The sequence below is a fragment of the Seriola dumerili genome, unplaced genomic scaffold (assembly GCF_002260705.1).
Source record: "Seriola dumerili isolate Sdu_G_001 unplaced genomic scaffold, Sdu_1.0 BDQW01000432.1, whole genome shotgun sequence".
NCBI lineage: Eukaryota > Metazoa > Chordata > Actinopteri > Carangiformes > Carangidae > Seriola > Seriola dumerili.
Window position 1 is genome coordinate 4,779,976 of NW_019174687.1, and position 12,100 is coordinate 4,792,075.

Sequence of the window (12,100 nt, forward strand, 5' to 3'; positions counted from 1 at the left end):
TTGGTGGAGACAACATTTTCCTTTCATTTCCAGCCGCTCGCTCAGATAGACTTGATCCATATGTTTGATTTTTTCTCCAGAAACAACCAGCGTCGTATGATTAATAAAAAAAAAAAGGAAGGAAAAAAAATGACCCAGATTGAAGTCTACTAGAGAGTCATACTGATTATTCCTTCTTACCTACAATCAAACCAGCAACACAAATGTTCCATTTCGTTTTAATTTCCCTCCGATGAGCTGCAGCTCACCTGCGCCGCGGCTCTCCACATCCAGCCCTCAGCATGTCATTTGATTGAAAGTGCTAAGCCACAGGAGGAAGAGTGAAAGGCCTCAGAGCTGCAGGGCCGAGCAGATAACTTGTTATCGGATACAGAGTATATCTGACACACACACACTGACGATGAGAATAGGAGTTTGTGTGCAGATGCAGGTATCAAACACAACACAGTTTCACAGTGCATGTTAGTGAAAAGGTTACACAGTAATGGCTGCACACACGTTGGCTCATGTGCATGTTCCACCTCCCACCCTGAGCAAACATTTGATTTTCAATCATTGCAAATTTCTGCTACATCTGCCTCTGCAGCGCCGGCACAACGGCTGCTCGTTTTTCATAGCTGCAAACTATCAAGTCACACACACCGAACTCTCTCTCTCTCTCGCTCTCTCTCTCTCTCTCTCTCTCTCTCTCTTTATGACACACACACACACACACACACACACACTCCTCCATCCCTTTTACTGTTACTAACAACTGCAACCAAACTTGATTAAGCAGTTGGGGTCAGGCTACATTTGTTTGAATCAATAGACAGACATGCGAGGCAGCCATGATAAAGCGACCAAGAGGGGGAGGTAGAATAAGTGTATGAGTGTGTGTGAGGAGGGAGGGGGAGGTGGGGGGGTGGGGGGAGTGTGTGCTTTGGAAACGCCGGCATCTGTCCCGTGAAAGATGACTGAGCTGTTACAGTTAGAGCCTTGAATTATGGGCCATTACTCGCCGAGCAAGATGCAATCCCTCTCCATGAAACTTAATTTGACAAAACAATGAGATGACTCGGGGAGTAAAATGACAAATGAAGTTATTTGATCCGTGGGTTTAAAAAAAAAAAAATACATTTTGCAAAAGATGATTGCAGTGGAAGCATGTGGAATCAGCAGTAATGCATTATTAATGGCCTCACCAGGCCCACAACACAGTACAGTCTACTGCTCAGCTACTTTTGTTTATGATGCTTCTGCTGCGATCTGTTACATTAAGACAGCATTAATGAAAAGAAACATTAAAAATACACAGCCAGACCACAATCACTTGTATCTGCTTTTTTTTTTTTTAAATGGATGTCTAATGCAATATTAATATCTGCATCCATACAAATCCAACATAAACAGACTCCCTGCATTATGTTTATTACAGATTCATGAACAACCTCAGTTGTAACTTGCGGTTACTAGTAGATAAATCTTTTATATGCTCTGTAGTTCAGAGCTGAATTTCTCACATTTCTTCTTTGTTCCACTTTATTATTATAAATATATATATAAATAAAAAATTATATATATATTTATTAAATTTTTTCCTAGCAGTGAGAAAATGCTCTTCAGTGCGGCGCCCCAGTCAGACGCCCACTGTTTCCTTTCAAGGCCACCACATTACTATGCAACCAGCTTTTACAGTACGGCTTAGAGCTCCCCCGAGCAGAGTGGACACCCCACAAAGCATCGTACAACTGTTGTCCCCTATTGTGGGTCTTTCTGCAGGCACTCTTTATCAGGTGCTGAATGCAGCAGCAGCAATGAATGAAATCATAGGGAGGGGGGGGTAGGGGCATCATGTAGTCGTGATGGTGGTGGTGGTGTGTGTGTGTGTGGGGGGGGGGGGTCACTCCCTGAAACCTCACAAGAATTCCACAACAATCTGTGTGCAGGGCAGAGCCGCTCTCTCTCCCACCTCCCAGGGTCTCAGGGTTTCTCTGTGCTGACAGGCAGGCAGGAGGGATTCTACAGGGCTGCCCCCCCCCTCTCCCTTCTGCTTTCAAAGCCTCCTTTCCATTAACTCACCACGCCACACCTCGCCTAATCTCTGTGACCTCTACCACTGAGGCACACTGAGGATTTTTTTTTAACCCCCCCCCCCCCTTTTTTTTTTTTTTTTTACCCTCAAGACAAGCCTGCTGCCTTTCTGTGAGCTTGAGCACCTCAGGATTTTATTCTCTACACTTTTCCTCCGGGGACCAAAATAATACCAAACATGCATAATGTGCAGCATGAAAAGTGCTATCAAAGGAAGAGAATAATCAGCTATAGCAGGCGTTTACATTTTTCTACCAGTAAAAAAAAAAAAAAAAAAAAAATAGAGGGGGAAATTCATCTTTACTGTTCTGGGAAAAAAAATGGATTCAAGCAGAGACGAGTCAAGAAAAGCTTTTTCTTGCTATTGATTTCTTTTGATAACTCTTTGTCAGGAGGAATTGTAGGCCTTGTCATTGGCAGTGCAATTTGCAGCTCTTCTCTTGCCTCGCTCTTTGTTGTCAAGATCATTACGCAGTGTGTAATAATGGGGAATTATGCTGCCCATTGTTAACTCTTAGTAGTCAGGTGAAACGCAACAGGGCCCATTATCGTGAGCTCACTTGGCGTCTGGAAATGAACAGCGAGTAGAGGCTCATAATGAACAGTTCAATAAGACAACCCTCCACCGCCACCCCCCAATCCCCCACCCCTATCCCTCTCCCCTCTACTCTCAAATTATCACTGTGCTGGTTCTGACACACTAGAGAAGAAGTTCAGCGACTTTCATCATACAGTACGTATCTATTGTGTTATCTTAACCAGCAGACTGTGTGAAAAGAAATCTTTCATCTCCAGGTTGTTTGCTGAAGGATCTGTTTTGTTTTTTTTTCACGTGCCAGATTAAAGCGCCGCCGAGGTCGAAACTGGCGAGGCACCTGCTCAAGACGGCAGAACTTCTGTTGGTAGAAAATTCCTCCAGTATAGCAGTCGGTGGTGTGTCGAGCTGTCTGGAGACACCCAGAATGCTTTGCTAAACAGGAGTTTATGCATTCCATGCACTTCTGGGCACAGATGGTGGAACAAACGCTTGTGATTATACTTTTCATCGAGCAGGGTGATATGCATATTTATGTCTTTCCAAAAAAAAAGGAAAGAAAAGAGCCGTGTGACGCCATCATCTCCTAATGCAGAATCAAACATTTTTTTGTGGGAGAATCATATGAAAGCAAAAATAATTAATGCTTTTTAAAAGCGGTTCAGAGAGATTATTTTGTCAAATGCAGGATTTTAGAGTGAGGGGTTTTTTTGTTTGTTTTTTTTTTTTTCTTTTGGACCGTTTGGTGGATGCTTTAATCCAGGAGTATCAAACCGTGTGCCATGAAGCACTGAGAGTCTGCAGGATTGTTCCAATCAAGCACTCCGCCAGATGATGCTGTAGATTAGTTCCTCTTGTCTGAGTGATCAGTGAAATCACCTGCTGTAGTTTTTGGCGGGACTGAAAAACGTGCATACTTTTAGGTACATAGTTTTACACCCCTGCTGTTTATTCCAGAGCATCTGCTTCCGTCACGAGTGCAGACATTTTTAGCGCAGTGGATGAATATCGAAGCTCTTGTCTTGGCTGTGATAGTACTACGCTCTGCCCACTGAGCTGCAGCCACAACCGTTTATCTCATTATTAACGCTTTATATCTGTTCTTCTGTGGCCCGCAGGGAAGCCAGATCAAACAGATCCCCACCAAGTACAGCCAGGCGGAGTCCACCAAGTTCCTCATCCTCACCGTCGTGTCCATCCTGTGCATCGTGGGCGTGCTGCTGGCCTCCACCGTGGTCTACTGCCTCCGCCACCGCTCCCACCACAAGCTCAAGGAGAAGCTCACCAACCTGGGAACAGACACCGGCAGCGATGCTACCGCCACCTATCAGGTAGGAGGTGTTACTGCGCAGCCTGGGAGCTTGACTTGACAAAAGATTTAGGTGAGGATTCGATCAGTATCCCCGCCAACCTTTTGTACTTGTGACCCCTTAAAATGAGGTCGTGTGACATGTGGGTTTAGTTGCAACAAGTTCAGCCAAAGAGTGACGTTTTTCTCTTGTTGGAGTGGAATCGTTTTAGAGGTAAAAATTATCAAAGAATTCACAAGAAAAAAGTTGTAAAAGTTAAGCAGAATTTGACATAGAAGAATCACTCTTTTATTTATTTGTTAATGGCCTTTTATGTCCCCACAATCATTTGAAAAATAAGCATCAGGATGGGTCCTCTTATGGCAAGTACAGTTCAGATAATGTATAATCGACAGGAGAAAAAAGAAGCCAGAATTTTCCCTCCAAAATAATTTAAAAAGACAATACATTGTTAAACTACAGGCTGTTTGATATTTCTAAAGCCCAACTTTTGTCCAGATTCGTCTTGTGATTTTCATGTGATTTCTACCTCACATCTCTGGTGTTGGTGGCTGACACCTTTTACTCTGGTGACCTCCACCTCATCCTGCCTCACTACATCAACCCCATTTTTTTATTTCATGTTGACATGTTGTAACCGGGTTGATGCTGTGTGGTGATTTACTGACTGTAACCTAATCCCCTGCTGTAATTCGGTTGTTTGAGACGTGAAGCAATATCACCAATCCAACAGGTTTTCCACCTCGAGTCATTTCCATTCCTTCCTCTTGCCTGCTGTAATTATCCTTTGGCCGGAATAGCCGGGTGTGAAATTTAATTTACAGAATCCAATATTAAGTGGCTTTTTGAGCAAAAGGAATTAGATTGAGATTTTTCCCTCTCTCTCTCTCTCTCTCTCTCTCTGACCTTTTCACCACCATGTTTTTAAATGAGAGTGGTCCTGTGAGCATTGATTTTATAATGAGCCCAGCCCATCCCCTAAGTGCTTACGTTTCATGCTCCTCTCGTGGGATTTTTAACTTCTGAAATAGACTGAGCTGCTGCGTCAGAGCTTCACCTCAGCACAGAGGACTTGTAAAAATTCATGATGTTCATTTTTGTTTAGCAATGAGGAAGAAGATGGAAACATGACATATACTGAAGATGAGCATCACAGGATTTAACCACCCAGCTGTTTCTGAAAGGTCCGACATTCGACTTGTCCAAAGACAGGCTGACATTTCGGCTCTCAGTGCGAGAAACTTATCTTCACGGTTACTTGCCTCCAAGATTTGCTCTAAGCCTCTAATTGGAAGATGCTAATTAAAATTCACACGTAAGACCGTGTTTGCGCAATATTCATCTGATTAATAGCTCACAAAAAAAACCTTCGTAACGCTGGCTCTCAGGAAGGTTTACTCAGCCTCTGCTTTTTGCTCCGGCTCCCGGAGCACCTCCCAGTCGATTCTCCCTCCTCTGTCGTCTTTATCGAGTCTCAACAGCGAGCCGTCGTCATCCTCAGTGAAAGACCTCAGTGTTCAGCTCCCATCTTAGCCGTGTAAGCCTCGTCTCTTTGTCAGTACTGCTGTGTAGTGGGGTTCCCTGGGCTGGATTCTGTCTCTGTGTGTGTGTGTGTGTTTGTGTGTGTGTGTGTGTGTGTGTGTGTGTGTGTCTGTGCAGTCTCTAGGGCTACATGCAATTAAAAGCAGACAGGAAGCGGCAGGCTGCCTGACGGCCTTACTACTGCAGCTCCTTCATGCTGGCTGTCAAACACACACACACACAAAAACACATACACATACACATAAAAATGCACAGACACACTCATACTGTATATGCATGCACACACTCGCCAGCTACTGCATGTTAATATTTCTTGCCCTTGGCGCATTTGTTTGAGCCCTCACTTCACACACACACACACACACACACACACACACACACACACACACACACACACACACACACACCATTCTCTATTCACATCACTGTGCCACCAGGTCCCTCCGAATCCCCTCCACCTTCAGCTCTCCACTCCTCAGCTCCCCGGCCTGTCAATCAAACAGTCCCCGTGAAACAGCGAAATGGGATTGGCCGACACTGACAAAGGAGGCAATGATTGACAGGCGTCGACAGAGGAGCGCGTGCAGCGTGTCGGAGCGCTGGGCGGGGAGATGGCGGATGATGCTCGTCAGTCAGTCAGTCAGTCAGTCAGTCAGTCAGTCAGTCAGTCGGTCCCTGGATTACTCCACTGTCAACATGGGAGTCTACGACGTCGCCTTCGGTTTATCTTTACATCTGATTCAAACTTTTATCTGCTCCTAAAAGTCTTTTTTTTTCATCTTTTCCCTCGAAGTAGAAGCAACTATCCGCCAGCAGGATGAGATCATTGCACCTGATTGCACTGGAACTCAACTTTTTGCATTGATTTTCCACAAATCGAGATTTTATCTTGAAGCATTATTATCTTATTTAAAGATATCATCATCCACACCATGAAATTTCTTGAAACATGAAAAATGCTTTGGAATCCGTCAGAGATATCTCAATGCATTTGCATATTCTCAAGTTTTTAAGACACAAGATGAAATTAAATGACTTGTTTTTTATAATATTTTTTCTCTCCCTGTTTTTTTTTTTTCTCAGATTGCCTCTCTTGGCCTGCCTCTCACTTTGTCTGTTTTCTCTCTCTGTCTTTATTCAATTTCAAGGACCTTCACTGGCATGATAACATCATCTTTACACTGCCAGAGAATAAGTGCAAACCACATTTCCATTGCATCTCAGTTTAGATTAAACCAGCAAGCAATAACTCTAGCTCCCGGACTGTCCCACACCTCCTTTCTCTCCGAGTCAATTCCTTTTTTTTTCCTCGTCTTCTTCAGTTTTCCTTCCTCTCTCTCTCTGTCTCGAGTAAATGCATCAGTTTGCTGATAACATCCTTTCATTAAAAACCAGACTGTTTCCAGTCACTGCCGTCCTCCACTGATATGATTGTTAGAATGTAATTTGATTGATTACATATCATACATGCTTGTCTTTGGGAAGCCCTGTCTGAACTGACTTTGGAGAGGCATTACTGGGATTCATAACTGTAACAATGAGATTTGCTGAGGTGGACAAAGTACACAACTGCATTATTTGAGTCAGAGTACAGATCATCATGGTCAAAAATGACTCCAATACAAGTGAAAGTTGTTCAGTCAATTTTTTACTTGAGTTAAAGTACTGGAGTGCTTGATTTTAGAAATACATAAATATTCAAAAGTACTTTTTTTTGTCAGCACACACAACATGACTGTGTGACTGGTTGGCTGTGATTGGTTTTTCTCCTGTGACAAACACAGTGTATGGTCTATCACACTTTTAGAAAATAAAAGAACTCATTCCTCTGACTAAAAGCTCTGCTTCAAAGTAACAAGAACTTCATTGCAGAAATGTAGTGGAGTCAAAATTATAATATTTGTCTTTAAGTTTAGTGGAGTAAAAGTCATAAGTTAAAAAAATAAAAAAAACTCAAGTAAAGTACACATACTCGAAAAATAGATTTAAGTGCAGTACTCAAGTAAATGTACTTTGTTACTGTCCACCCCTGGGGCTTTGCAGTGTTTTAGTGGATCTGAATGAAGAGTTGTGGCATCCTGTGCAGCCAGTAAGTGGCTCCATAGATTCAAAGGTCACTTAGTCAAAATGTATAAAATTCATAGATGATTATTTTTTGCATTGGGTTTTTGCAAACTCCTCCTGTGTGACACTTGTCACATCTTTTTAGATTGCTCCTCATTCATCAAGAATACTTCATCATTTACAGTTGGAGAGTTGGTGGCTTATTGTAAGAAGCATTTATTAATGAATTATTGACATTTGTGACTGCAGACTTGGTGGCCTACATGTGAGAAATGAATAGGCATTTATTTGTTCATCACTAATATTTATGAGCAAATAGAAGAGATTTTGTCACAACCCAGCGACCTAAATGTTGCTAGGTTGCTTGCTAACAGTCCATAAATCATGACTGAATCATTTTTAACAACTAAAATTAGTTCAACTCTTAATAAAGTGTGCCTTACTAGAACATGGGACCAGTAAAGTGGCTACAATCAATATTTTGCAGCTTTAATCAATAGATTTATATTAACAATGTTAATATTAAACATAAGTATAACACTATATGTATGGGACATTGCAATGTACAATTGAGCATGTAGCGGCAGATTAAGATTATAATAATGTGTCCCATCTCCAGCCAATAATTTATGTTTGCTATTTTGAACAATGGCAGCCATCTTTTCCTGCCCCGTCCCCTCTAGACTTTAAACCACTGTAGTTACCAGCCTGAAGATTTGGCAGTTGAAGATTATCACTGAACATAATCCAGAATTCATCGCACACTACCTCAAAAAGATTTATCCCAGTCTTGATATTTCTTGTTTTTTAATTGCCTTTATTATGACTGTACAGTGAGAGAGAGACAGGAGAGTCAGGGCGAGAGAGAGGGGATGACACGCAGCAAAGGGCCGTGGGTCAGACTCGAGTCCCTGGAGGCTAAGATGCCTCTCTTACTGTTTGTATGTGACATTATGTTGTTAAATTAAAACAATATTCAGTGCCATTAGCTCAACAAGGTCCACCTATTACTTACTGATCCCTTAATCAAACTTTTTACTCTTTAATGGCTTAAGAATACATATATGATAGATTTATTTTTGCCATGATATAACATTTAAATATGATTATCAGTGTAAAAGCTTTTTTTCAGCTACAGTCCAGAGACATTGGTATCAGTGCTGGATCTATATTAAATACTGTCCTATATGCTGTGTCTCCTCTGGCTTTTCTTCACTCCCTCAGTTACTCGTCACCCACCCTCCCTTCCTCCCTCCCTCCACTCCACCATATTGTATCATGTCCCCCTTCTATTTGTTTGTTTGTTCAAGCACAGAGGCAAAGCACTCGAGTGAAGACCCCTACATTTGTTTTGGTCAGAAGGGCATGTAAACAGAGGCGCCCCTGTGGGCCCTGATGGGCCCTGCTGGCACACCCAACCCCCCAAACCCAGCCTTCCTCCCCGTTAGCAGGTTTTTTTTTTTTTTTTACAAAGAAGGGGTGCATTGGGTGGCACACGCCTCCCGACACTGACTCGTCCGCCATCGCCCCGAGGTGATGCATGATTCGTGTCGGTCATGTGGCATCAAGTGGATTCCCTGGCCTGATGCCCATGAGAGGGGGTTGGTGGGGTTTTTCTTTTAACCTTTATTCATGCGGGGAGAGTTGATGAGGCCCACATGCTCTGTTAAAAACACACAACTCCACAGCAGCAAGTGTTCATATTTTTCTTGCCTTTAAGTTAAGCAGTCCTTCTCCTTGTGCCTTAGCAGTGTTCATTGATTTCGCACTTACTTTAGTGGTATTTGTGTGAAAGGCTTTTGTTGTGTCTCAGGCCGAATACATTTTAGACACTGTGGACAAATGAGGTCTTTTTCTCTTTGAATCTACTGTCTCATCCTTCTGCATTGATGTGACTTTATGCCGGAGCTTAATTGTCCTTTGACATTTCAGTTATTTCAAAAATCCAGAGTGTTTCTCAAATTCTGCCATCAGTTTTATGATCGACTTTCTTCTTTCCAGACAGACACTTGTTTTCATTAATTTTTATTGTATTTTAAAATCAATTTTGAAAAGACTTACAGCTTGCTAGACATCGGTAATCCATCACTGTGAACATTCATCCACCTTTATTTATTGCCAAAGTTTAATGCACTTGTTAGAATGGATGCGCCAACATCCTGACTGCATTTCATTCATGAGCTACTCTGTCAGAAAAATGAATCCAGAAGACAAACGTAAGATAATATGGATGTCCTGGAAACGGTAATTTTCTCATTTGTTGCATTGCACTGTTTGGCAGGAGACTGAAAAACTGAATGTCCTTGAATATAAAATAGTCCCTGCAACAATGATGTAATGTTGGAGAAAAATTGAATTCCAAAGCTCTACAGGCAGATTTTAATACAATTCTGAAAATGACCTAAAGCCAGTTATTTCCTAGAATGAAGGGAATCACTCTTATTAACTCAGACAGTAATGTAAAGCATTGGCAATTACTAAAATCCAACGGTATGAGCTACTGAAATCAGCGAGTACAAAGGCATTCAGGATCTTGATTGAGGATATTTCTATGACACAGATGGTCTATGATACAGACTGAGGGTCCTATCTTACACTTCTTTGCTAGTTTCAGGTCGACACAGTTGTCATTTTCCCGTCAAATGCCCTCATTGCTTAAATGGAAAATATACATTGTTGGCACATTGCTATCTTGAGACAGTAGAAGACGATTGACCAACACACACCTGGTCTGAAGTCAGTATGTCACTGTTATTTTAAGGACACATTAATATGTGCCTACTACACGGGCACAAAACCTACATTCACTCTGCCTGTTACGCACCAGCAGCACCCTAAATTCATTGCGCCACGTGCTTTAGACCGTGCACTTCGGATCATTAAAATAGAGCCCTGAAGTCTCTTTGCTGGTCTAATGATGAGTCTCACCTTCTCTGTCATTAACGGCGTAAATTCACAAATTAAAGGCAACATTGAGACAAAGCTGGAAAATGATTCATGTGACTCGTCTCACCACCTGGTGAAGTGTGTACAGTTGCAAACTAATGCGCTGTAAATAAAGATACTTGTGTTTGTATGGATGCAGCTCGGGGGGAACGGAGGTGTTGTGTCTTCAGAGGCGCTATAAATTTGCACTGTTTAGACACTAAACATGTCCTGGGTTATATTGTTCCTTCAAATTTTTTTTTTGCATTTTTGTCCTCTAATTGGTTCTCGGGGGGAGGGAGCCATTTTTAAGAAGTTTTAATTACATCATAAAAGAATTTGCTGCTGCGGCAAAGTTCACCGTGTGCGCTCGTTGAAATATGAATGCCGTTGATCATGTGTTTCCCTCCCTGACAAAACAGCCACAGTGTGGTGTCCTCGTTGGGCTCCATGTTATGTTTCTGAGGCTCTAACTCTGATGCTCAGACAGGAAGCCAGACAAACTGGTGCGGTTAACAGTCGGGGGGGGGGGGGGTTAGACCGATTTATGGGGCCAATATTGGGCTTTTATTAAAGATTTTAAATTGATCCGCCTCCTGTATCATGGAAACTCCTCTCCTAAACTATAACAACAGCCTGTGAATATTTAATATTCTTTGTCGAGAGAGTTTTAATGTTCCTGACAAGTTGTTGGACATATATGGTAAAAACAAGTGAACCACCACACATTAAAGTGTAGCGGGACATTGCAGGGCATTCTCAATGCTACATTACACTTCAGTAGTCTACATACTTCAAATAGGGTATAAGATCCATTGAAGTTGTCATTATGCCAGAAACAGCATCAATTACGGTCCTAATGGGAAGCCTCATTTTACATTATCCAGTTATCATGCAGCTAACTATTAAAGACATTACTCATTTGGTATGGAATATTGATTACAATGGTTTTTTGCAAGATAAGATGATTTACAAGCTTCAAATGACAGCTCTGTCGATCTGTTACCATAGAGAAACAACTCGGTTTGATAAATACATTCGGCCTCCAACTAATAATCAAGCATTTGAATGAATTAAAGTGATATCGTAAAACAGTTTGATTGTGACCATCAGAAGCCGTTTCTCTGCTGGAACCAAGCAGAGTTGGAAACAAATATAGGTATAAGATGATCAGATGTGCCTTATTGGCCAATCAGGAGTAAGCATTTAACAAAGCCATATAATGAATTGGAATATTTGAAATATTATTGCTAACTGGTGAAATTTTGTAACTTAATAATTCTTAATGAAACCTTTGTAACCCTTCAGCTAGCACTGCAACTAATGATTATTTTTATTCATCTGTTGATAATCTTTTGATGATAATTAATCAATTAATCATTTTTGGTCTATTAAATGCCAGAAATTTGGGACATCACACCCAGCGGGACATCAGCGTCATTAGACATTGACGTATGGTTGAATGTAGGTTGTGACGTCAGGTCTAATGACAGTGCTAATCTGAGGTCGAATACCTGAAGTTTTGTTGGTTTTAAGTTGTGTTGCTAAGTAACCAAAATCCAACATCTTCCAAACATCTCATGCCACCAGCATCTTGACATCTAAAACACAGACATTCTGGTCATGAGCAAAACCCAACGTCTGGTAAACA

At 41.7% G+C, this 12,100-nt stretch overlaps 1 protein-coding gene across 1 annotated transcript in view; it reads left to right on the plus strand.

The window, feature by feature from the left end:
* Window positions 1–12,100, plus strand: part of LOC111233814 (receptor-type tyrosine-protein phosphatase N2-like) — a 236,598-nt gene that overhangs the window by 172,830 nt on the left and 51,668 nt on the right. Inside the window, exon 13 of the mRNA XM_022761719.1 lies at window positions 3,727–3,939. Within this exon, the coding sequence (XP_022617440.1) occupies window positions 3,727–3,939 (213 nt within the window). The remainder of the gene's footprint in view (window positions 1–3,726; window positions 3,940–12,100) is intronic.